This window comes from Phaethon aethereus, assembly GCF_964289735.1.
Source record: "Phaethon aethereus genome assembly, chromosome: 3".
NCBI classification, from domain to species: domain Eukaryota; kingdom Metazoa; phylum Chordata; class Aves; order Phaethontiformes; family Phaethontidae; genus Phaethon; species Phaethon aethereus.
This window is the reverse complement of record NC_138576.1, coordinates 24,917,017-24,944,939: the sequence shown is the minus strand read 5'-3', so window position 1 is coordinate 24,944,939 and position 27,923 is coordinate 24,917,017. Positions and strand designations below refer to the sequence as shown.

At 36.3% G+C, this 27,923-nt stretch overlaps 1 protein-coding gene across 1 annotated transcript in view; it reads left to right on the top strand.

Annotated features, from left to right (window-relative positions):
- The window catches only part of CSMD1 (CUB and Sushi multiple domains 1), a gene marked incomplete at both ends in the record, with an annotated part of 1,255,958 nt that overhangs the window by 1,165,469 nt on the left and 62,566 nt on the right, over positions 1-27,923 (top strand). The window contains 3 exons of the mRNA XM_081998094.1: positions 4,033-4,218; positions 17,574-17,768; positions 19,627-19,800. Coding sequence (XP_081854220.1) covers positions 4,033-4,218; positions 17,574-17,768; positions 19,627-19,800 — 555 coding nt within the window. The remainder of the gene's footprint in view (positions 1-4,032; positions 4,219-17,573; positions 17,769-19,626; positions 19,801-27,923) is intronic.

Here is a 27,923-nt window from a genome sequence, read left to right as displayed (position 1 = left end):
GCATGTAGAACATTAAAGAACAACTAAAACTGCATCTCAGTTTCTAGGTAATAAAAGGCTTTTCCACTTGCATTGATTACATGTTCTTTGGAAGAAGCATATTTTTCTGCTGAGCAAGATAATAGAGACAATTAAGGTTGAGTTATGTATTTTTCACATTCTGAATGCACATCTGCCAGATGGATCCTGGCAGTCTCATCTAATCATTGATCTAAGAAGCATGTTGACAATTCTTCAAGTCAGAAGACTTCCTGACACCATTCTTTACCATTTTACAATCATATGGGAAGCTAGGAACTTCAAAGTACTTGGATGTGGGACAATAGTGACATCGTTTCCACTGTTCAAAGACAATATGCCATTTCAGTCATTTCAGGTAACTTTATTTCAAATATCAAAGTACTTGCTATTTAGTGAAACTGGCTGTGCTAATGTTTTGTTTGGACACTACTGTTCTAAAAAGCCATTAGCAGCCTGAAGAAATTAGTCGCAGGAGGAATATTTCTTTCCAATCACAGTTTCTGGGGGAGGAGCAAACAACAAATAAACAGGCAGACTGCAACAGGAACGGTGCTGGAATGCAAAACTGCTTTCATGATTAGTAGCTAAAGCAGCAGTGACAATAACCTCACAATGTAGCAGTACAAGATTCAGCAGCAGCTGAGGAAAGAAGAGATACAGTAGAGAACTGAGGTACAAGACTAAGAACAAAAGTGGTGAAGTGTGATAGGTAAGCATAGAATTTGAGGTGCTTTAGTACACTGGACATTGCATCAGATCTGACACAACTGATAGGACCACCTGCGTGCGACCTGGGCATTGTACATCTTTTATCTTTAACTTAATTAGCACATAAGATTTACGTAGTATTTAAATTTTCAGTGGTTTCTAGAAAGGTTATTGCAAGATGTGAAGAGCAAATGCTAACAGAAGTATTTGTTTCTAACACAAACTAAACAAACCGGGGTCTTCTGTTTGTTTTCAAATGATATAATCAATTCTTCTTGCTCCATAAAAACCACTAAATTATTTGAAGTTAATTCATGTTTGAAGTATTTAGAAGGAACTAGAATAAGGTCCACCTGTATGGACAGATGTACACATACATGGATGGGTGTATAGACCGATAGTTCTGAATTTTGGTATTATAAAATTAAAAGTATGCACACTTAACACAGAGATTGTTGTTTTGATATCAGAAAGGAGACCTGAAGAAGTTGACAAAAAGTTAAATCTTAACCCAATTACATTTTGCATCAAACATTCAGACACATTGCCACAAAGCAGAAGAGAACTGAGAGGATTGTTAGGACAGGAAGGGACGCAGTGCAAGGCTCTGGAGACACTGAAACATTTCACAGTAAGCATGACTGGAAATGGAGAATGCATAGTCATTTTTTATGATGTAGTAAAACAGAGTGACAGTTTAACTTTCTGTCAATTCAGCATGCAAACAAACATTCCCCATCCCTGGAAACATTCAAGGAGAGGGTGGACAGGGCTCTGAGCAGCCTGATCTAGTTGAAGATGTCTGTGCTCATTGCAGGGGTGTTGAACTAGGTGATCTTTAAAGGTCCCTTCCAACCCAAACTATTCCATGATGCTATGATTTTGCAAGTGTAAAACTCTGCTTACGTGACAGAGGGTCAGAGTTGGTTCTCATTGTAGGTAAAGGATTTAACTGGTTATTAGGGGAGTCGATAGAGCATTGAACCAGATGCAGCTCTGCTGCCTGTTTTGAGTGCACCAGAGCCCTGAAAAGCTATCACTCCTGCTGCGGTCACCTTGTGGGGAATGACTCCTAGTACAAGGATCTTCTCCCAGAAGCAGCAGAACTTGCTTTTATCCTTCCCCTTCTCCACTTTCTCTAACACCAGTGAAAGCAGTAGACATGGGTCTCCAGAACCCCTTCCTTATCATCTCTCTCTCCCTTCTCTGTCCTACTAGTAGTCTTTCTAGTGGCAGGAGGCTCAGCCCTTACCGAATGAGGGAGAAATACTCAACTTTGAGAAGAAAAGAGCAGCACTGGTTAGGTGCAAAAAGTGCCAAGAAGTTGTGTTTCAAAGGAAGCAGCTTATTTTGGAACATTCCTACAGTTCTACTTCTATTAGCAATTTGACAGATTCCACGTGGAAGCAAAAAAACTAAATGAAATAACCATCATTTATTTTCATTTCATCATTTTATAATGCTTACCTCTCCTCATAATAAACATATGCATAATAATGTGTTGTATTTAATTTAAATGCATCAAATATCACAGCTTGGGAATATTGAAAACAAATTAGAGAGTTGTGTTTATGGTACCATGACAATGTGTTGTGAAATTAATCATTTACATTGAATCGGGTAAATTATAATAAAAATCAGATTTTTTTGAAAAATACTTATTTTCACCTTTGTTTAACGGATTTCAGACAAAGGCTGTCATTTCTTCTTTTGAAATATATTGACTCTATTAAAATAATAAAACTTCATAGTGTCAAGGGGAAAGGAACAAATACCCAAAGGACTTTTTAACTGTTAAAATGTGGAGTTACTTCTTACATTTGACTGTATATATGGCAAAGACATTTTCATTTGCAAAACTCCACGCTTTATTGCTAAATATTTAGAAATTAAACCTTCAAAGCTGTATTTTATTCAGTGTATTTACTGAAGAGCAATAAACTGGATGCCAAACTCAAAGCAGGTAGTGATTCTGTACACACATACATTGGCTTATATGAACTCTTTAAATAGATTCGTTGCAATAATGTGATGGGTTCTCTGCTCCAAGTTACCATTTTGCAGAAAATAATATCCTTTCAGAGAAAATAATACTATGACTTTCCCTTCAGAAGTGCCATAGGGCAAATATAAAATCTTTACCAATATTACTGACTTATTCAAGCATCTAGACTTAATCTCTGTGCATAAATAACCATTTTAAAATAAAGCACAGCATTACAAGAAATTTTAAAAACAGATACTGAAGAGTTGCCTTTCTTCTTTTCATTATAAAAATCAAGGGAGCTGAGAATTCAAATGGAAGAAGGCAGTCCTGCTGTGGAGCTCTTTCATAGAAGTGACTGAAATAGATATTTTTGCAATTATAGTCTGCCTTAAAATTTTATGTTATGAGATACTGTTAAATGAACGGTGCAGAGTTATGGTAAAAATAAATAAATAAATAAGCCAAAAACCTAGATGCTACTCAAACTTTACTAGGTTGACAGCAAATTAAACTTTGTGACCTCCAAAGAACAACTGCTTCTCTGGAAAGAAATTCTGAAGGAGGAAAAAAAGTGATAATAATTCAGGAAATAATTTCCTTCATGATATGGAGAATGAATAAACCTGAATTCACATAACATTTAGCATACTGAAGTGAATTAGTCAAGTATGTAAATAATCGTTTAAATATCTGAATAATGCCCTTAACTTCCCTGGAACTCTTCCCTGTCTACTCATATATTTAAATGCTTTTCTCATAAATTATTTATTATTATTTATCAAACATTTAATAAAAATGTTAAATTGTATTCTTAAATAACAATTTAAGAAAAAAAACAATTCTTAAATATTGTTTTAAAAGTATAGAAAAAAGAAATATGAAATTTTGTTTATAGTAGTGCAGGAATGAATGAAACCCTGAGAGAATGGAAACGGATTGTTAGAAAACATTTAAGAATTTTACAGTTCACTGATTCTTGGACCAAATCACTTTGGACACTTTCTTGATTTTTTCCCTAGCAAATATACCATTACCCTTAGCCTATATTGAAATTCCTGTGCCCACAGTGATTGGATTAAACAAAATAATTATATATAAAATGCTTGTCTATATCAGATGAACTTCAAAGTGCTTATCAATGTTTTAAATATTGTTACATTTATCAAAATGTTCTAAATACGATGGAAAATTAATTTCAGTTGTTATGAAGAGGATATGTAAAAAATTACTAAACTGTTCTTATTTCAGTGGTGGGACAATTTTTTAAAAATACATGAGAAAATGCCATTTCTTTATCTTTTTACTTTTTTTTCCAGCTGTATCTTGTGGTATTCCTGTCTCCCCTGGGAATGGTTCAGTTCTAGGTAATGAATTCACTTTGGGCAGTAGATTGATATATGAATGTAATGAGGGCTTCAAGCTAGAATCTAGTCAACAAGCAACAGCAGTGTGTCAAGAAGATGGATTGTGGAGCAACAAAGGGAGGCCACCTGTTTGCAAATGTAAGTAGGCATGTATTTCTCATGCATATTTTCTTTGAACGTTCTCAGGAAAATCTTCACTGGTAATGTTGATGTTCTATGTACACATATTCCTTGAACTGGTCATTCAGGAATATATAATCATTTAGCATTTAGTATGGTAGAAGAGGCCTATAAAATAGTTTAGTAAAAAACCCCTTGTTTATCTTCTTCAAAAAAATCTGAATTAAAATTATAAGATAATTCAGTTTCATGTATAATTTCTTATTATGAATAATGTGCTCTTCTCCATTTCACAGTAAAAGTTAAAAGCACCAGTTGTAATTTATTTGAATATAGTTTCTAAAGTAATAAAAGGAAAAACTATTTCTTAAATAGTTTTGCTTATATACAAAAATAACTTATTGCTAGTATAGATAATTAAGATGGGCAAGAGTCCTTTACTCTTCAAGGAGAATCTCCATCCCTTATTGGATGGGGGGGGAACACTGTCACCAAGGATGAGGAAAAAGGCTGAGGTACTTAATGCCGCCTTTGCCTCAGTTGTTAATAGCCAGACCAGGTACCCTCAGGGTATTCAGCTCCTTGAGCTGAAAGACAGGGACGGAGAGCAGAATAAACTCTCCATAATCCAGGAGGAAGCAGTTAACAACCTGCTGTGCCACCTGGACACCCACAAGTCTATGGGGCTGGATGGGATCCACCTGAAAGTACTGAGGGAGCTGGTGGAGGAGCTTGCCAAGCCACTCTCCATCATTTATCAGCAGTCCTGGTTAACAGGGTAGGTCCCAGATGACTGGAGGCTTGCCAGTGTGATGCCCATCTCCAAGAAGGGTCAGAACTAGTATCTGTGGAACTACAGACCTATCAGCCTGACCTCGGTACCAGGGAAGATTTTGGAGAGGTTCATCTTGAGGGTGCTCACAGGGCATGTGCAGGGCAACCCAGGGATCACGCCCAGACAGCCAGCATGGTTCATGAAAAGCAGGTCCTGCTTGACCAACCTGATCTCTTTCTATGACCAGGCAGGTGACCTACTTAGTGGGTGAGAGAAAAGCTGTGGCTGTTGTCTACCTGGACTTTAGTAAAGCCTTTGACATCATGTCCCACAGCATTCTCCTGGAGAAACTGATGGCTCGTGGCTTAGGCAGGTGTAGACTCTTAGTGACTCTTCACTGGGTGAAGAACTGTCTGGACGGCTGTTGTGCTTTAGCCCCAGCCGGCAATTAAGCACCACACAGCTGCTCACTCACTCCCCCCTCCTCCAGTGGGGGAGAGAATTGAGAAAAAACTCATGGGTTGAGATAAAAACAGTTTAATAGAACAGCAAGAGAGAAGGAAACAACAATGATAACAATAATAATACTGACAAAGGAATGTACAAGAACAAGTGATGCCAAATACAGCGATTGCTCACCACCCGGCAATCGATAGCCTGTCCCCGAGCAGCGATTTCCACCCCCCAGCTAAGTCCAGTTTATGTACTGGCCATGACATTGTATGGTAGGGAATATCTCTTTGGCCAGCCTGGGTCAGCTCTCCCAGCTGTGTCCCCTCCCAGCTTCCTGTGCACCCCCAGCCTGCTCGCTGGCAGCCCAGCACGAGAAGCTGGACTGTCCTTGACTACTTAGCAACAACTCAAAACATCAGGACGTTCTCAACATTTTCTCATCCCAAATCCAAAGCATAGCCTCACACTGACTGCAGCTCTATCCTGGCTGAAACTAGGACAAAGGCCAAGCCCAGAGGGTTGTGGTGAATGGAGTTCAAATTCAGTTGGCAGCCGGTGACATGTGGTGTTCCCCAGGGCTCAGTTCTGGGGCTGGTCTTGTTCAATATCTTTATTGATGATCTGGATGAAGAGATAGAGTGCTACCTCAGTAAGTTTGCAGACGACACCAAGCTGTGTGGGAGTGTTGATCTGCTGGAGGGCAGGAGGGCTCTGCAGAGGGATCGGGACAGGCTGGATCGATGGGCAGAGGTCAACTATATGAGGTTTAACAAGGCCAAGTGCCGGGCCCAGCATTTAGGCCACAACAACCCCATGCAACGCTACAGGCTTTGGGAAGAATAGCTGGAGAGCTGCCCGGCAGAAAAGGACCTGGGAGTGCTGGTTGCAGCCATCTGAATGCAAGCCAGCAGTGTGCCCAGGTGGCCAAGCAGGCCAACAGCATCCTGGCCTGTATCAGAAATAGTGTGGCCAGCAGGAGTAAGGAAGTGATTGTGGCCCTCTACTTGGCACTGGTGAGGCCACACCTTGAATCCTGTGTTCAGTTTTGGGCCCCTCACTACAAGAAGGACATTGAGGTGCTGGAGCGTGTCCAAAGAAGGGCAACAAAGGTGGTGAAGGGGGCTGGAGAACAAGTGTTATGAGGAGCAGTTAAGCGAGCTGGGGTTGTTCAGTCTGGAGAAGAGGAGGCTGAGGGGAGGCCTTATCACTCTCTACAATTACCTGAAAGGAGGTTGTGGTGAGGTGGGTGTTGGTCTCTTCTCCCAAATAACTAGCGACAAGATGAGAGGAAATGGCCTCAAGTTGTGCCAGGGGAGGTTTAGACTGGATATTAGGAAAAATTTCTTCACTGAGAGGGTGGTCAAGCATTGGCACAGGCTGCCCCGGAAGGTGGTGGAGTCGCCGTCACTGGAGGTGTTCAAAAAACATGTCAATGTGGCACTTCAGGACATGGTTTAGTGGGCCTGGTGGTGTTGGGTTGATGGTTGGACTTTATGATCTTAAAGTACTTTTCCAACCTTAATGATTCTGTGATTCTGTGAAAAGCATTTCAAATTTCTTTTCTTAATCTGAAAAGTATAGCTTGAGGCAAATGAAAAGAATATAGTAAAACTGCTATCTATGCATGCTAAATATAGAGGATTGATGATCTTAAAGGCCTTTTCCAACTGTAATGATTCGTGATTCTGTGATTCTTGCCTGCTATCAGAACTAGCTAGTGCAATGCAAACTCCTCTGCCATGTGACGTGGCCTCTCATTTGCAATGGGCTACCACTGCCTGTCTTTGTACTGGATCAAAACAATAATTAACTGAGCCTGACTTGGAGTACATGACTTGAGATACCAATTAGGACATCATCTTAAAATTATTAATTGCTATAACATTACATTTAGAATTTTTGAGAGTTAATTTAGAATCTTGAACTAACCAACAATATATGGTTTTGCTTTCCAGATTCTGAATTTGAAAAGCATTTCAGTTTTTCAAACAAGTAAAATTCAACTCACTTTTAGAGAAAGAGTAAAATGGTGTGAATATAAGAATTGTGAAGTTATACATGATTGTGAAAGGGTTTTAATTTATTTGAATTTATTGACAGCAAACAATTGTTGCAAAATATTGTTGAAAGTTACTTGAAGAGATCTTCTTAGCACCCCTGAAATATTGTCATTTAACCTGATCTTGAAGACCTTCCTGAGTACTCTATTTCAGTAATTTACTTCTTTTTTCCCTTGCAAATTTTTTTCTAGTATATATAACCTGAATCTGTTTTTCTGTAGTGTAAAGAATTACATTATTTCATTTTGTATCCCCAGTGGACAAATAGAAGTTAATTTATTCTTCTTTCATTCTTTTTAATGATTTTGAAAACTATTGTTTTTTCAGTGTGCTGGGTTATCCTTGGCCAGCAGCCATACCCTCATCCAACTGCTCACTCATTCCCCCTTTTCAATGAGACAGGGGCAAAATTAGGATGAAAAATCTTGTGGGTTGATGTAAGGACAGAGGGATTACTGTCACAGGACTCAATTTGGGAAAAGTTAATTTAATGTATTGCCAACTTAAATACGGTCAAATATGTTTCAGAGAAAAATAATCATCAAAACAACACTCTCCTCCCCCTATTCCAGGGTCAATTTCCCTGCTTGGTTCTTCAGTCTTCTTCGCATCCCAGGCAAAAGCTGCATGTGCAAGCCAAACAAAACTATGGCAGGATGGGAAAGAGAATCAGAAGGGCTAAAGTGAGAAAATTCATGGGTTGAGACAAAGACAGTTTAATAGGTAAAGCAAAAGCAGCTCATGCAAGCAAAGCAAAACGAGGAATTCATTCACCACTCCCCATGGGCAGGCAGGTGTTCAGTCATCTCCAGGGAAGCAGGCCTCCATCACACGTAACAGTTACTTGGGAAGACAAAGATCGTCACTCTGAACGTCCTTTGTCTTCCACCAGCTTTATATGCTGAGCATGACGTCATATGATATGGAATACCCCTTTGGGGTATTTTGGGTCAGCTGTCCCAGCTGTGTCCCCTCCCAACTTCTTGTGCTCCCCCAGCATACTCACTGGTGGGGTGGTGAGAGAAGCAGAAAAGTCCTTACTCTGTGTAAGCACTTCTCAACAATAACAAAAACATCCCAGTGTTACCACCACTGTTTTCATCATAAATCCAAAACATAGCCCCATACTAGCTACTATGAAGAAAATTAGCTCAGTCCCAGCCTAAACTAGCACACTCCTGCACCCAATACACTCAGTCACTATCTTCTGTAGAGATAACTGTCTTGCTGTGTTTCAGCCACTGCAAGAATCAGTGGGGGAAGGGGATACCAACAGGACAGCAGTACGTAAGCCAGGGCTTGGCATGGCATCACCAGAGGGTGGCAATCCTATTGGGAACCTTTACACTGCTCCTGGGAGCATGGAGGCCTCAGAAGCATATCTGAAATGCTTGTATACCAACGCACACAGCATGACAAACAAACATGGTGAACTGGAGGCGTTACTAAGCTCCCAGAGCTACGATATCATTGGCATTAGTGAGACTTGGTGGAATGATTCCCATGATTGGAGTGCTGCAATGGAGGGCTACAGGCTGTTGAGGAAGGATAGGCTGGGCTGGTGAAGTGGAGGTGTCACACCACACGTAAGGGAGAGGTTTGACTGCACACCCTTTACAGTTAGTGATGATGGGGTTGAGACCCTCTGGGTAAGGATTGGGGCAATGGAAAAAAAAGATGTTGTAATGGGTGCCTATTACCAATCACCCAGCCAGGTTGATGAGTTATTCTATAAGTGATTAGGAGAAATTTCCAGATAGGTAGCCCTTGTCCTTATGGGAGATTTCAACTTCCCAGACATCAACTGGGAGTATCATACTGCTGTGACAAGCAGGTCTTGTAATTTCTTGAATGTTGTAGGAGATAACTTCTTGTTATAGGTACTCAGTGAGCTAACTAGAAAAGATGCCTTCCTAGACTTGCTCTTTGTGAATAGAGAAGGACTTGAGGGGGACATGATGGTAGCTGACTGCCTTGGCCACAGTGGTCATGAAATGGTTGACTTTAAAATTTTCAGTGTAATAAGAAAAAAGGACAGCAGAGTTGCTAACCTGGACTTCAGGAGAACAAATTTTAAGTTATTCAGCAGTACCCTGCAAATCTGCTTTCGAGGGCTTAGGAGCCCATGAGTGTTTGTCACTCTTTGAGAACTACCTTTTAGAAGCACAGGAACAGGCAATTTCACTCTGTCATAAGTCAAGCAAGCAGGGCACAAGACCAGCTTGTCTGAACAGGGAACTGCTTGTGGAGCTCAAGAGGAAAAAGCAACTGTATGATGTCTGGAAATGAGGTCAGGCTTTGCAGGAAAAGTAGAGAGCTGAGGTTCATTTATACAGGAAAAACACAAAAGGCCAAAGCTCAATTAGAATTGAAACTGGCCAGTGTTGTTTCAGATAATAAGGAGGGCTTTTTAAAGTATGTTAATAGCAAAAAGGGGTCTAAAGAAAACATTGGACTGTCACTTGTTGAAGATGGTCATCTGACTAATAGGGATGAAGAAAAAGCAGAGGCATTCAATGCATTTTTTGCCTCAGCATTTAGTAATACTGATAGACCTTGGGCTGCCTGGTCCCCTGAGTTGGAGGATGATGAGTGTGGACACAATGACTTTCCATTTGTGGACACTGAAATCCTAAGGGACCAGCTGTATCAGCTGAATGTTCACAAGTCCATGGGGCCTGATGATATTCACCCCAGAGTTCTGAAGGAGCTAGCAGATATTATGGAAGGACTGCACTCTACCATCTACTAAAGGTCTTGGGAGTTTGGGGAGGTCCCTGCTCACTGGAAGCTGGCCAATATTATTCTAATCAACAAAAAGGGTATGAGGGAAGACCCAGGGAACTACAGACCTGTTACTCTAACCTCAGTTCCTGGAAAAAATATGGAGAAGATTATACTGGGTACTATTGAAAGGCATTTAAAGAATCATGCAATCATCAGGCACAGTCAACATGGGTTCACAAAAGACCTGTTCAACTAATTTGATATCCTTCTATGATAAGGTCACCTGCCTAGTGGATGAAGGGAAGGTGGCAAATGTAGTTTTTCTGGATTTTAGTAAGGCTTTTGATACTGTCCCTCACAACATCCATCTGGACAAGTTGTCCAACTGTGGGATGAGTGGGTGTACTATCCCTCTAGCTCAGAGGGTTCTAGATAGATTGGAACATTGAACTATGATTAATGGGATGAAATTTAACAAATCAAAATGCCAGATTCTGCACCTGGGTTGGAGTAATGCTGGGCACAAATACAAGTTAAGAGGAGTGGCTGGAGAGCAGCCATGCAGAAAGGGATCTGGGGGTGCTGGTCCACAGCAGGCTCAATATGAGTCAGCAGTGTGCCCTGGCAGGGAAGAGGGCAAACTGTATTCTGGGTTGCATCAAACACAGCATAACCAGCCAGTCAAAATAGGTGATTATCCTGCTGTATTCAGCATTGGTGCGACTTCACATTGAGTACTGCATGCAGTTCTCGGCCCCAGAATTTAAGAAGGATGTGAAGGTCCTTGAGTGCATCCAGAAGAGGGCAACAAAGCTGGTGAAAGGTCTGGAAGGCATGTCCTATAAGGGGCAGCTAAGGACTCTGGGTTTGTCTTGTTTGGAGAAAAGGAGGCTGAGGGGTGACCTCATTGCTCTCTACAGCTTCCTGAGGAGGGGAAATGAAGAGGGAGGTGCTGATCTCTTCTCCCTGGGATCCAGTGATCAGATTTGTGGGAATGGTTCAAATCTGTACCAGGGGAGGTTCAGACTGGAAGCAGGACATTAGGAAGCATTTCTTTGCTGAGACAGTAGTCAAACACTGTAACAGTCTTTCTAGAGAGGTGCTTGATGCCCCAAGCCTGTCAGTGTATAAGAGGGGTTTGGACAATGCCATTAATAATATGCTTTAACTTTTGGTCAGCCCTGAATTGGTCAGGGAATTGGACTAAATTATCATTGTAGGTCTTTTCCAACTGAAATAGCCTATTCTATTCTATTCTGTTCTATTCTATTCTATTTGATTTCACTTGATTCGATTCTATTCTATTCTCACTCTTTCTTCATACTTCTTAGACCAGTGATTCTCATTATTGTCCACTGGACAATCTCCAGTTGTTCTACATGTTTCTTGAGCTACAGTGCCTAAAACTGAACACAGCAGTTCCACAGAGTACATAAAAAGGATTATTCAAAATCTGCTGTGATCACACAAACATGCTCTGAATTCAGAGCCATGTGCAGAGGAAAGGCAGTGCTCCAGTGTATTGAATTGCACTTCATTCTCTCAGAAAACATTGACATGGTACAAAGAACAGTAGTTGAATGATTAATCAGCAGAAATATCAAAAGATTTTTTTGAGGGAAGAGGCCAGTTAAACTAACTGGGGATTAAAAATATTGAATTAATAACACTATATCCACAGCAGGAAAAAAAAAAGCTTGTATTATTGAAATGATCAAACTTAACCAGTAGCACACCTTTAACATTAAAAAGTTTTCTTTAATATTTAGAATAGCCTATCAATATATATAAAACTTTTTCCTCTTCTTTTTTCTTTTCAAAAATTTTATTCCGTTTGAAAAAAAATCCCATTACTTCTAAAACGAGAAGTGCTAAATTAAAATGCTAGTGATCTACATGACAATATTAAAGTAAGTATTTTCAAAATGGATTGCTATTCAGAGACAGGCATGCTTTACCCAAGATTTCTTACTTGCAAATTACAGAAAAGCTTAGGCAATCTGCATAACAACCTGTTTTTGAAGTATTGCTGCTGTAAGTATAAATGTATTTAGTCTCCAGAGATAGAAACATCTCAGACTTGATGAGCAGCAAACACAGCACAGAAAGGTAAACGGTAAATAAATGAGTTTATTTTTTTCCCCAGGTCTATTAAAATGAAGGTTGAAACCAGCGCAGTTCATTTTGCAAAGTATGTCTGATAATATAATGCTTAAGGCAGATGTTTGAAACTTCTTACTTTTCATTAGAAGTATTTACATCAGATTTGAATAATAAGAAATATAATTCATGCTGGTCATACAGCAAGACACAGATCAATCATGGACATTAGGCTATTGAATTTAATTACATTAAATGCTAGTCAATAGATATCTATTAAGAAAGCTTAACTGAATGACAAATGAGTAATTTGCTTCAGTTATTCTACGTAGATATTTCTAGCACATGATGAAGGGAACTAGAGCTGTCTATCTGTATTGCTATTTGAAAGCCTTTATCAGGCAATACTTTAAATCAGGCCAATGCTCTCTTTAGAGAGTGACCATATAGAAGTAACTTTACGTATGAATACAGGACACTTTGTAAAGTATGCAAAAAATTTCCACTGAAACCTCTAAATGAGTGTGTTACTGTTGGTCAGAGAAGTGAGTGTAATATATGGTTCCAAAACATTCCATCCAAAAGGTGTAGATATATCCAAGAAATCTGAATAAAATAAAGAACTTTGGTCTCAAACCATAGATGAGCACTGATGTTTGCATGGTTCTTTCCTTACTGTATGCACATAAACTGCCTTTCATGCCCTTTAGCCCAACTAATATCACTTGGATAATGATCAAGCAGAAAGGAAAGGATGTGTGGGCATGATTACAAATTTAAGGTTTTAAGTTGTAATTATAGTTAGCTGAGAAACACTGTTTTATCTACCATCAGCATTTTTACACACGTGTAGAATATTCTTGTGAAAAATCGTAAGTTTCCATCTTTCTAAGATTAAAAAAAAAAAACCTATTTTTTTTGTCTATTCTGTTTCATCAGATATGATTTGAATTTTGTCTGCTACTGTGGGAATACAGATACTGATTCTTGCAGTGACAAGTTAAAAAGGGAAAAGAACAGAAGTGAAATCTTATTCCTCTCATTTGGATGATACAATCTTTTGCTATTATTATTATATAAAATTGCATCATTACATATAATTATTACATTTTGGTTGTGACTAATTAGTGAAAATTATTCTTACTTAGTGCCTCACTTTCTTTACAATATATATTATCAAGTGCAGAGAAATAAGGTTTTCCAAAGCAGAGACTGAAAGATGGAAACAGAAAAGAACTTAGTTGTCAATTAAATTGACAAATTAGTTTCTCCCTAAATTCAATCCAGAGCCACACTTGGATATCTAAGTTATTTACTAAATAGAGAAATTCATGCTTGGAATAATATCTGTAACTATTTTTTCAAGAAAAAAAGTCATCTAAAGGTGTTGCTGAGGTTCAACCCATTTGAGACACTTCTTTTGTTTTTGCACTTTTTATTTATATTTTTAAATATTTTTAACCATGTGCTTGTTTTCCAGTGTATCTTTCTCATTCTCCTGTGAAATTTCTCTGATTTAGAAATCTAGATTCTTCAATGTTCTAACAGTGATTTTCCTTTTTCATCTTGTACAGGAGTTTTTGGTTTGAGCGTAAAGTTTCAAAACTGGTAGAAATGAGAACAGAAGCAGTATACATTTTCTCCTGAACATCCTTGTGACTTGGACTATCTCCCTACATTTCATGTGCTAAACATGACAGATAAGAATAGTTACCTTTTTGGGGTCACTAAATACATTTTCTTAGGGTTTTTGATTTTGTGCACACTTGACACTGACTTTCTTCATGAAATGGAAATACTGATTTACATCTTGGGTTCTACTTCCACAGCAATTGAACTTCTTAGTTGATGCTGTTAAAGTCTGTTTATAGCTTGAATGTGTTGTTGTTTACTTCTTCTATGAATAATACAGAGAAACAGTTGGTTTAGACCATTACTAACAATTGAAAGAATAGAATGAGTTGTGCCTCACTGTGTCAGTAATAGAAAATGCATGATGTGGTAAAAGGAAACTACTGAAAAAATTGGTATGAGATCTGCATCAATGAAGGAAGTCATACTAAGCCTGTTTTGAAGCAAAAGAGAACTTCTTTCTCTGTTTAGTATATAAACTTTAATGTTATTATAGAGATTGTATTTCCTTATTCCAAAATTCATGTTGCATGAAAAGAAATCTCAGTAATGAGTTTGCTTTCACAAACAGTGCATTCCAGTATTAGAAAATTCTGCTAGTTTGAGTTGTGGTACTGTCCCAGCGTTTGCACTAAGGAGATTTTAAGTATGTATGATACTTTTAGAAGAACTAGAGTGAACGTTAGCTCATAATTCTTTTACAAGTGAAGCATCACTTTTTTCATGACAAAGCAACACAAAAAGAAATGTCCTCCAGACCAGCAGGAAACTTTTTTTTTTAAATACAGAGATTTTTGCATGCTAGAAAATGTCTAATGAAAATTCTTAAGAAAATTATAACTATGATTAATGCCTAGTTTTAGAGTTTTGCTAGACATACAGTAAAAAGATGCACAGATACCTGACCACTTGCAATTAATGGAGATATAACCTTTTTGTTACATAAGAAATCTGCAGGCCTAAAGCTGCTGTAACAAATATCCAGAAAAGATCATTAAAGTAGTATCTGGTTAATGCAAAGCTGTGAACTATCTCTGCTTTTTGACCAGATCTAGGGAACTTGATTTTAAATGTTGTGCCAGAGGGTGAAATTTAAATAGTGCCCAGCCCATAATTTGCAAGAAAGAGACAGTGAGAGGCAAATTGATGCACTCATTCAAAAACCATGTGCACAAAATCAAACTTCTGTTAATATTATTTTTTTGTTTCTTGAAGGATGGGGGAAATAATAAATCAAAACCAGTGCCTGTAAAATTAAAATTTTTGAAGCAACAGTTTTAGTTGGTTATATCAACACAGCCTAGAAGTATAATTTGTACTCAGTAGCATCTTCGATTAGAAATTGTACAATCCTGTATCAGAATCTGATAATTGTTTATAAAGTGTGCTTGCAACAAGGTACTTAAGTATATTTATAGCTAAAGAAAGACTAAATTACATACTAACCTCAGTATGGAGAGGAAACATCTGTGTGCCTTATTTACATATTCTGAAATAGCTGAGCCTCTTCTCTCGAAGTGTCTTAAGATATCCCCTATGGTTAAGACTAAATTTTTGCTATTAGACTAAATAAGAAGCTTGCTTTCATCTTTGTAAGAATCATATTTCTCAATAACACTATTGCTTCAAGGGAGAAGTGATAAAAATGTTACATTTAAGGGGTATTAAGTACCTATTTAGAATATATTTTGTCTTGTGACAGACCTATATGATTTTCACTCCAAGGTGTTAGGTGAAGTGCTTTAATATGCTTATTGTGTTTAACAACAAATAAGAAAAACCTGATTATTGGTTAATAATGTATAATCTTTGAGTAGCTATGAATCACAGTTTAACAACAGTATCAAATTAAATTAAATTAGGAAGTAGGAAGTCCTCCTTTAACCTGGGAGTTAACAGTTCATAACTAGGCAGAATATAGTTATAAAGGCCAAAGTGAAGAATGTTAAGTTTCAAAATGATTGGACGCTGGCAATCCTCCCTAAGGTATACTGAAAAAATCTACAATTTCAACTCAATGTATCTTCACAATCGGTTATTTGGAAGTTCTTCAGATTATTTTTCTTTCATAAATCTTTACACATCTTCACAGATATGTTGTTGTGCCAGCCATGGGAAAGATAACTATTGGAAAAGGTAGATGTATAAAGCTAACATTATCAAAGGTACTCTGAAAAATGGTGGAAATCTAAATTTTACAAGAATTTTTCTTCTATCACTTTCCCTGTATTTCAGTGATTACCTGAACTAGTCTCTTTCAGCCCATACTCATACTCGTGATAAAATCCCTTCATACCTCTCAGTGTAAATTCTACAGAATATGTAATTATTTTTACCAGCTTTATTAGTCCCTTCCCTGGTAGAATGCTGTAAATTTATTACAACATAAATGAGAATCAGACTTAATTTCTTCGCTATAGTTTGGGATTTCTACACACATCCTCCTAAACGCTTTTGTCTGACACTAAACAGTGTGGTGACTTGAGTATGTTGTACAAAAGATCAGAGGTAATGATTCCTACGTATACCAAATGTTTAGAATATTTTTCACCTTTTTTTTTAGAAACATAAGGAAAAAAGAAGAGGAACTAAATTTCTCTTGCATGTTTTTTTGCTTGTTTGTTTTTCCTCAGAAAGTATAGCTTTTCCCAAGTGTTATTGGTGTAGTAGTTTTTTCTTAAGTATTCTTTGGGATATAAACAGTCAATAACTGTAATTATTAACAATAATAATAAACAAACAATTTTTCTATAGCAGGGAAATTCTGAACAACATGGTGTAAGATACCAAATACAGCTATTTTTAAATAAAATAATCATTTTTTTTTTCATAAAACTAGTCTAATCTTTATGGAGACATAAGCAAAAAAAGATAGAAATATGTCAATATCATAAATATTGTAAATATTCTGTGTACTTTCTCTTGAATTGCAGAGCATCAACTTGAAATTGAAAAATATTTTAAAATGCTATATGTGGTTGTTAGCTATATTAAACCTTATGAAAAACATAAACTACAGTTCTTGTTTACTGACAGTAACTGCATTCTCATATGCAATCTGAAATACTAAAAGCAACAGAACTAAAATCACTCTAAAAATCTCTCTAGATGTTATATTTACTTTTTATGTCAAGTGTGCTAAACTGGAATGTAATAATTTTCCCGACTTTATAGTAATTAACATTTGAATATGTGTTAGCAGCTTTTATGGCAACCTGTTTTAAGAACCTGTTAGAGCTTTTCTAAAGTGAATATCATGCCTAGAGAAATAAAACATCACTTGAGCATTTGCAAAGATTACATAGCATTACTTATTTTCCCTTTTACATCTACTGTAGTCTGTGACATGTTTTGCTCCTGAAATTTTTAAATAAATCACATTTGAGGTTGTAACAGTATGACATTGTTCTACTGCATCTCACTAAATGAAACTGTACTACAAACTCCTGCTTAATTTGTAATGCTTACTGTATGATGTTCATTATTTTTCCTGGAACTTATACTTCAAAAACATTTATGGTGTGCTCAATTTTACATTGCAAAATTTCTGCCAGTAAGTCAAGACATATATTCTGTGAAGAAACTTAGGGGTAGAATGCTAATATTTAAGTGTCCTTTCTTGACAGCTGTAACTTGCCCCAGCATAGAGACTCTACTCTCAGAACATGTTGTCTGGAGACTGATTTCTGGGTCACTGAATGAGTATGGAGCTCAAGTCATGCTCAGCTGTAGTCCTGGATATTATTTATTGGGTCGAAGACTCATACAGTGCAGGACTAATGGAACCTGGAGCATAGGCAATGAAAGACCAAGTTGTAAGGGTAAGGAACATGCTTGTTTACAGAATATCCTATGTTTTTAATACATATATTTTATTTTATACATACTTTAAAGTTTTTTTTTTAAATTTTGCTATCAATCTCCTATAAGTAAACAAATATGAAATTTTCGTTAACTTGTTGAAAATATTTGATTCAAACTCTTTATGTGTAAAGTACAATATATTTCATACAAGAGTCAATGAAATGGCATCAGAAGATTAATCTGGATGATGATATATGTCTGACTATGGATTTATTCAACTAGATAGTACATAAATACTTAGAGAATACTAGGCGATAATGTTATTATTTTATAAGATTCCAGATTAGAATTAGATTAAAAGATGATATTGTTTTGACTTCCTTGGTGAACCATGACAACTGTACTGTTGGAGAAACATATATATGAGCTTGTATAATGTCTTCATATGAAGGTATCATAAACTGCATCAGCCCTGACTTTGGATTTTTAAAGACTTAGAAAAGAGAACAAAGAGGGATGTTACACCATGTAACTAAAAATAATATAAAACAGTACTCATTTTCTAGAAAAGAAAAAAAAAAATTAAGATGTTTTTAGAACAAGGCTGAGCGCGCTATGTGTACCAGCAATCAATATGATACATACACAAAAGCAGTGTATTTGATCTTATCTAAATGATGATGGATTATGGAATTATGTTGGTTCTGTTTTATTCTGTTAGTTTTGTTTTGAGAAAATTTCCTTTTGAATATACACAGTTGGAAAAATAAGGTGACTCTTCTATATCTTTTATAAGCCAGTAAAAGCTTTATCAATTTTCTTTTCAAATGTAAAACTAGTGAATTTTTTATCCTATTAACTGCAACTGTGACCCTTTCCTCTTGTGCACCCATACTAAAAAAACTGCTTTTGAATTTGCTGCCTAATGTGCAGCTACTGTTCAGCTGCTGAGAAGTCTTTGAAAAGCTAGTTCTTCACCAACCTCTACAATCACAGAATTTCTGTGTAAGTAGAAAATGGGGTGAATCATATGGGATGCAGTTAACCAAAAGGAAATATTAGGTAGGGAGTTGCTGATTGAAGATACATTAGTTTATTTATAAGACAGATACATTATTTTGCCCTCTGATAGAGGACTGATTAGGATTTAATTATGATGAACTTCATCCCCTGAGAGAGGTTCAGTAATACTTGCACTGGATATAGATCATTAATATCCAGAAATACACTGTAGAGTATTTTGAGGAGTCTACTGTATACTTTCTCTGTGTTGTTCACGTGCTAAAGGTAGGTTATATAAATACAGATTCTAGCTGTTTTTTAAAATTGTATTTCTGAAGCAGCAGGAAAGCTAATTGAAACACTAATGACAAGACATTTATATTTATCAATATCTACTTGTCAACAGTATCTCTAAAGGAATTGTAAAACATCAAATTAAGGAGGTTCTGGATTAAGAGAGACTTAGCTAGTAAAGTTATTTTATTTAAGAATGTGCTGAACAACTGCCTAACAAATAATGAGGTGGCTCATTATTCATACAGTTTAGCTATTTTTAACTGAAGTCACAGTAATTATAAATAATAAAGCATTTGTAATATGTTTAGAACAATTCATTCTATGGCATTTTAGGAAAACAATTTGATTTCTTAACATTCATAAGTGTGATTTTATCTGAAATTTCAGATTTAGAACATACATTGCCAAATTAAGCATAATTATAAGCGCTTACCATGGAACAAAACTCTTGCATTTATTCCCATTACATGTACTTTTTAAGAAAATGTGAGGTGGTATATTGTCTTCCAGTATAAGAAATTATGAAAAGTATTTTCATATTTCAGTTTGTTCTGTTGTTTTGGTTTTTTTTCCTAGTTATCTCCTGTGGTGGTCTTCCATCTCCACCAAATGGAAATAAGATTGGAACCTTAACAGAGTATGGAGCTACTGCAATATTCACCTGTAACACAGGATATACATTAGTTGGTTCTCACGTGAGAGAATGCTTGGCAAATGGTCTCTGGAGTGGTACTGAAACTCAATGCCTAGGTAAAAAACAAATTTCCATTTTTTCTTCCATTTTGTTTTAATCAAAACCAGTATCAAGTACTGGAATTCAGCTCATATCAAGCAACAGCATTTTGAAATCAATGAAAAATAAAGGTATCTTAAGTACAGTAAATATTGTGTGCAACATATGATTGTATATGACTCTACTGTCATCTAACTTTTTATTAGAAATTAAATTATATTTGATGTTGTTGGGATGCTTTCTGGACCATGAGGGTTTTTTAAGTGACTCGCAGTACTGCACTTACAGTACTTTAACTTGCTTTGTAGAGCAGTCACAGGGTGTGTCATGAAACTAAGATGTAAGATGAGATTCAGTTCAGTTTCAGCATATTGAGCTTTCACTAAAGGGGTAGATAGGAGATAGCCCAAAGTAAAGCAAAAACCAACACCCTCCCAAACCCTGAGATGTAGTTTAGACCTTAACTTCTCACCCTGACTCTTTCATTCTTCAGATCTGCTCATGTTGGTTTACACACCTAATACAGACATAAGAAAACTTTTCTTTTTCCGTCAACTTTGAGGCTCAGCCGTGAGTGTATTTCTGGTTGTGGACAATGTATACATGTCTAGAATCTTTTATTTGCTTTGTTTACCCTCCTTTCACATATTTTCTTCTTGCCTCACAGCTGAATGTATTCAGTTGCTCTCAGGAAAGGAGCATTCTCTTCTTTCTGCTCCAGAGTTCAACCTCAATTAAAAAGCAGCTTTATTCTCTGCTGCCTAGCTGCATCCTTTTAGTAGAACACATAGTATTGCATGCCTATCTAGCACATTTTAAACAAAACAGTTTGACCACTTATCATATGCAACAATTTTATTTTTTTACAGAGGTAATAATTAGTTGAATAAAAATACAAAAACAGAGTAACTAAGATATTATCCACAATAATCCATATTCCTGTTTTTTGCAGCAATGAAACAGTAAAAGCATTGTTTTATAAGGAAATGGTAGTGGCTGTAACATGAATTGTCAGAAATTATTCTCTATCCAGAACTCACTTGTAAAATTTTCAGGTAGAATAAGAGCAATGTTTGACTAATTAAATGCATGTCTAACAGTAACATTTGACTTAAAGTTTTAAAATAAATTATGCTGATTAATTTCTAAATTATAAAATCCCTTGTCCTCCCACTCTGTGGAAACCTTACATTTTTAAAAAGTGTATCAACATGAAAATTTTGCATGTGGGGAAAAAAAAAAACCCAGTAATCTTCTCCTGACTTTGGTATCTTCAAAACATCCCATTAAAAGAATGTGGGTAGATATATTTTGCAGTATGTCGTGAAGAAAAACATACTTTTGTCCTATCCGAAGAAATAAATTCAAATCAAAACTGAAAAAACACCTTTTTCTAAGCTTCATTTCTTCAAACCTTCATGCTGTGTGAAGAATCCCTGATGTTGTCAATTCCATGAACAAAGTCAAAATGAACCTGACATTTACAGTAAGTTAATGTCAATAGGATGTGTGAGAAAGAAGTTTTACATATACCTAAAGAACTGATAATGAAAGGTTGCTGAGCATTCTTAGACACCTGAAACCATTCTTGACTTTCACAATGTCAATAGTGTCACTGTCTTTCTGTGTTCAGATAGACATACATATGATCTTTGGCATATCAGGTTGCTGGTACTCATTACCTTATAGATATAAGAGATAAGTAAGTAGTCCATGCTGTTTTGCCTTAAATTTCTACACAGAGTTACTTCATAGTACCATCATTGGTTGTGGCGACAAGGGTGTTGGTCTCTTCTCCCAAGTAACTAGTGATAGGACAAGAGGAAATGGCCTCAAGTTGAGCCAGGGGAGGTTTAGATTGGATATTAGGAAAAATTTCTTCACTGAGAGAGTGGTCAGGCATTGGAACAGGCTGCCCAGGGAGGTGGTGGAGTCGCCATCTCTGGAAGTGTTCAAAAAACGTGTGGATGTGGCGCTTCAGGACATGGTTTAGGGGACATGGTGGCGCTGGATTAATGGTTGGACTTGATGATCTTGGAGGTCCTTTCCAACCTAGTGATTCTGTGATTCTGTGATCATAAACGGTATTTGCAGTTCTTGAGTTTTGAGTTCATGTTCTCACCAAGGGGCAAAACTGAAAGAAATAGCTACATTTCCCCTGAGGAAAACATAGAAAATCAGAGCGGCATTTTAAAACAGAGCAACATTCCCCTGGTTGAATATTAAATTAAAAGAAAAGAAGAACTTCTGCATCACAATATCCAGGTGTGATGGGATCACATACCAACTCCATCATGTCTTCAAAAAACCAACTTTCAAGTACCATCAATTTCATCTTAGCAGTTTATTAAGAAAAAAGAATAGCAAGTATTGTTAGATAAACATGATATTTAACAGAGTACTAATGACAACTTCCTGCATTTCTGGAGATCTTTAATGCCTGAAAATACTTTTAGACAAAATATTTTGAAACAGGTTGCAAGCCACAAGACAGTAATGCACTAACAGACAACAGCATAATAATCTAACCTTGATGAAAAAGAATGTGGAGTTATCAGCTGCATATTAACTCTATTCTTCATCAGTATAGAACAGATAATTTGATGGGGTATAGGTGAAACACCACTCTCAGAGGCAGGGAAAAAAACCTCAGTATTTGTGTCCTACTTGCCATGTTGATTGCCTTTCTTCTTTCAGTTCAGAGAGTAAGCTGCAGCAGCAAGGAAAATTAAGAGAGCATCTTTTCTGAAAAAAAAAATATCATGAGATCATGTAATTCAGATCTTAACTAAGATTTTATAACCTTTGATCATGTGTTCCTGGTTGATTCCTTCATTTTGTAACAGTAATGTTTGTAGTACAGTTTTTGTGCAGATAGTTTTATAGCATGTCATCTCTTAAGACACAGAGTGGTCAAAAGTAGTGACCATTGTCTCATAGAGCTAATCTAGCTTCAAAATTGCAGTTTGTTATTAGTGAGTTCCCATCAACATATTTTCAATGCCTCACACTTTATTTTTGGTGTAACAGATGCTGTATTAAGAATGTTGTCATCTTGGTGTAAGAAATAATGGCATAAATGGACTATATTTTAATTACTACTTCTTTTGACATTTACAATAGTAAAGAAGTAAAATGACTATTTTTTTACCTAGGAAGAAGAATTCCACTGAGGTGCTGGGTAGGGGAACGCTATGCCTCAGGATTACTTTTTCACATACATGTATTCATCAGTTCCACAGTACAACTATATAAGATCTGTGAAGATACACCAGCTTCCTGCTGGTGTCAGGTTATCCCTAGACTGAAGCTGACCAACTTTTGAAAGATGCTAACTGAAAATTACATGTGTAGGAATATTTTTCTCAGCTCTTTCTTCTGTAACAAACATGCAAGCTATATTGTAAAAAAAAAAAGAGCTATTACCCCTCAAAGTTTTGTGGTGTGTTACATCATTTACTGCCAGTGGAGTGCCTGACACCTGCATATAATAATTTAAAGCATAATAATATGTGTTAGCATTCATTTATTTAAACTAACCTGAAATACCACTTCATCCATCATCTGATCAATAATAATTGTATTTAGTACTTATGCACTGCTTTCCTTTTTTAAAAACCTATACACAACAAGATAATTCGTCTGCCAACATATGAAAACTAATTAATATACAAACCTCAATCGATTCTGTTTGTAGTATAGATAACTCTTGCCCATGGGAGGCTGGAAAAGACTTTTTCTTCTATTCTGACAACTGAGAAATACATTTTAGCACTGAACACCCCAGAAGATTTACTGTCAACTGCAGCCTATAATTTGAATAGGGTAGAGATGGAGAAGAACTGATCAGTATAGGACTTATATAGTGAACAATACCACTTTATTCTCAAAGTCAGTTTAAAACCAAACACACTGAAGCTTTTAACTCTTCGGGAAACAGCTAGCAAGTTTACTAGACCTCATAGTTAGGAAAGACTGTCTCTATATACAGCTTGAAGTTCATTTATATGAATTCATATGTTTCTTCTCCGGAGTGATTTGCTGTTGGATTTTGTCTGGTTTAGTTTTTTACAAATCTGCATGGAAATTGGTATCAGTTACTATTATCTTATCTCCTTGGTCATAACAGTAACTTTTTATTTTTGGACACCTGGCTATGTTTGTGTTAAATGATTTCTACAGATCTATTCACTCTTGTAATGAACACAGGACCTCTTACAGTAAGAGCAATGATTGTTTTATTACACTTCCCAATTCTTTTTCTAAAAAAATTTGATGGACTTTGGTTTCTATTTGATGTATCAGATTGATTGCATTGTTGAATGCAGCTCTGTGCGCTTAGAACAGTTAAGTGTACAGATCTACCCTGCTAGACTAGAAAGATCACATTTAAAGCTGGAAGGTTGTTAATCACTATTTAGTCTTTGCTATTTTAAAGTCAGACAAGCTCTATAGTGCAAAAATACTAAACAGCTCTGAGTGTGAAAGTCTAAATCTGAGTTATCACAGGCATGGTGCAGAAGGTTGTATTTCTGCTACTAAACCTCTTACTGCCTCTACATTCTCTCACATAAGGGATATACACACCATGTATTTTAGGCACCCAATTTAGATGCAATTTAGAGTACAATCTAAGATCCTAAATTTCCAACAAGGTCAATGGAACTATGCAGGCTCCTCCAGAGAGCAATTCAAGAAAGGTAAATTCTTAAATTTTAAAGGTAGATGATGTGAATGCCACCAGTTACGTATTTCAAAATTTCAAGGACAGCATGCACCAAATTTATTTCAGAGGTGCCTTTAGGACTTACCTGAAGCCTGTGAAAATCAGGAGGCAAACACCCAGGGAGCTCTGAATGAGCCTTTCCATTTCAAAGGAATGATAATGAGTCAGAGATGCTTTTTACCTACACTGTACCTGCATGAATGTAATTCAGGAAAGCTGTAGATGAAAACAGGTATCACTTTATGTTACCCACTGGTCTGTGTAGAATCAATTTCTGATTTCAGGCCAGCTGAGTACACCAATTTCTGTACCTCAGGAAAGGGTCTGTCAAATCATTATTTGTCTCAAAAGAAAGGTAAAACCAATGACTGCAGTTAATGAGTCCAAGGTTAAATATAAGACCTAAGTCTTCAGTTAGTTAGAATTATGTGTATTTTTTCTTAGTTATACAAGAATAAATATGATTGTTAAGCAAGATTTTTTTTTCAGTTCCACTCAGTTACTCACACTGCTGTTATTTCATCTCTCTTCCCCCTTTTTTTTTCTTCCAAGAATAATTGCACCTATGAGTCAAAAAACATGTGTTTTCATGCATGCTTTTTGTGTTGGGGGGTGACCATACATGCATGTAGGGCATAAATTAAATTGGAATCATTTATGACTTTGCTTAACTCCATCTCTGGCATTGGTGGCATTTAATCATGGACTAAAGTGTTTTCCTGAACAGATATTTTTTACTCACTTTTTATGACTTTCATGTGCAAAATGCACAAAAAAGTCAAGGACATACTTTAAAATCTGAACTTAAATATAATCTACTCCATTCATAGGTAAATTGCAGTATGATCTTGTGATATTCACTTATATTTCAAATTCTTATTACAATAAAATAGAGTTATTTGTATCTTACTTTCAAGATATTTTAGAATAAAACTGCTGAATCAACCTTGAACCTTTTGAACAATTTCCTTAATTTTTGAGAGCATATCTTTTTAAACATCCACTAGCCTTCTTAATTTTCTTTTGATCTAATTTTACTTGATAGGAAAATTACATACATTTTGTGTTATCGCAGTGCTCTTTCAGTTCCTGAGTTGTTGGAGTATTTAATCTAAATGAGTAAAAATTCCCAGAAAAATCATTAAATCCACTAGTTGGAATGATCTGCAAATGAAAAGTCTCACATAGTAAGTCCAGAAACTTGTTAAATCTGTGTTTAAGAGAAAGGGCAAAATAATTTGTATTTTGTTTTACGCTAGTTGGCACATCTTACCTAGCTTTCCTGAAATTTCCTGTGGTTCCCTGTGTTTGGCTTCAGTGCAGCAACTGCTTTTCAATTCTTCACTATTTAAGTATAGAAATTTTTTAAACTTCGAAAGTATTCTATTTTTTATAAATACAGCTTCTCTCTTCCCATTTTGCATCTGTTTCATATATTTCCTTTCCCAAAATCTGTGTTTGTCCCAATTGCCTGAATGACAATTTTCAGAATTGTCTCAATGCCTGAATATTTAGGGCATATGATAAGACAAAGAGAGGCTGAGCAAGGAGAGAAGATGGTAAGGGGGATCATATTATTAATTCGGACAGAAAACAGGGTAAATTATTCCATGAGACATTTCAAGGAGAAAAATATGCTTTCAATGTCCTTGTTACTCTCTGTTGCAATACTCCCTGTCAGGGGAAGAGTAGCTATATAAAAAGTTGGGTGTGAAAAGTTTATATTCATACTTTTTTCCACAAATTTACAGAACAGTATCACAATGTCTCCTTAAAGACATAAGCAATCCTGTAAATAAGATTATTATAATAATCCTATATGTATGAAAAAAGTAATCAAGTGCATGTGTTTTACCCTTCTAGGGTTTTAGCAGAGCCTTTAAGTGTAAATGAAATATGCTCTCTAACATTATTAAAGTGACTTTAGTAAGAAGGAGATTAAATCTCAAAGAAGCTAAGTTACAAACAAGCCTGCTGCTGATGCATATAACCTGTGTGAAACAACATCACACACTCCCATTCTAGCAGCGCTCATGAGCCTCAGGTCCTTATCCTCACATCTCAAAATAATGTCTTAGCATAGTTTAAAGTGTTTAGATGTTTAGTAATAGAAATTATTGCTAGTTGTAATTAATCAGTGTCACCAAAACCATGAACTATTTTCTCCTCTTGAATCAGTAAAGACAGTTTCCTGCTCAACAACTCTGTTTTCAAACAGAATGAAGAATCTAGAGAGAACAAAATCATTACTTGGCTTCCTTAGTGCCAAGAGTGCTATTACCCTGGAGTGATGTGTGCTGTATTTTTTAACAACAGCTGATATAACTAAGGAGGAAACCGTGCTTGTAGACACTCCTTTCTTTCCATGCCTTCATCCAGGTGATGGATGGAAAGGTGGATATTTCAAAGTATACTCACCAAATTGGAAAGCAATATAAAGAGAAGTTTATTATAATTTTGATATTAATATGAATTTATAAGCACAGAAAAGGCATTAAATATGTCACTTTAGCTAAGAATCAGATCACAGAATCACAGAATCATTAAGGTTGGAAAAGACCTTTAAGATCATCAAGCCCAACCATCAACCCAACACCAGCATGCCTACTAAACCATGTTCCAAAGTGCAACGTCCACACATTTTCTGAATACTTCCAGAGATAGTGACTCCACCACCTCCCTGGGCAGCCTGTTCCAATGCTTGACCACTCTCTCAGTAAAGAAATTTTCCCTAATATCCAATCTAAACCTCCCCTGGCACAACTTGAGGCCTTTTCCTCTCATCCTATCGCTAGTTACTGAGGAGAAGAGACCAACACCCACCTCACCACAACCCCCTTTCAGGTAGTTGTAGAGAGTGATAAGATCTCCACTCAGCCTCTTCTCCAGACTGATGAAGATAACATAAAAGTGATTGTTATTTGGAAAGAGTAAACACAAATAAAATATCTTTTTACAATTCATTACTAAACGACATTAATAAACATGAACTTAATTGTAGAAACTGGAGCTGAATGTTAGGAAATATCTGAACATAACAAGATACACTTGTTGATTTTTTTTTTTTTTTTCCACGAAGTCTGTGTAGAAACCTGTTTTTTTATGTTTCAGGCTTTAAATTAGACTGGACAAAATTTCTAACAACTATAAGTATAAATATGGGCCTAAATGGCATTATAAAGGAGTTAATATAGCTAAGTGGGACATATATACATATGCCATATATTGCCATATAAGCCAATAGACTGTAATCCCACATAAATAATTCTTGTTTTCTATATTTTTTTATAAAATGAGGGGTGTTTGGTTCTTTCTTTGTTTTTTTTTTTTATTTAATTATGCTCTTAGGATCTGTTTACTAATGTCTGAAGACCTGCTAGTGAGGAATCTGTTATTTGTTGGATACATATCATA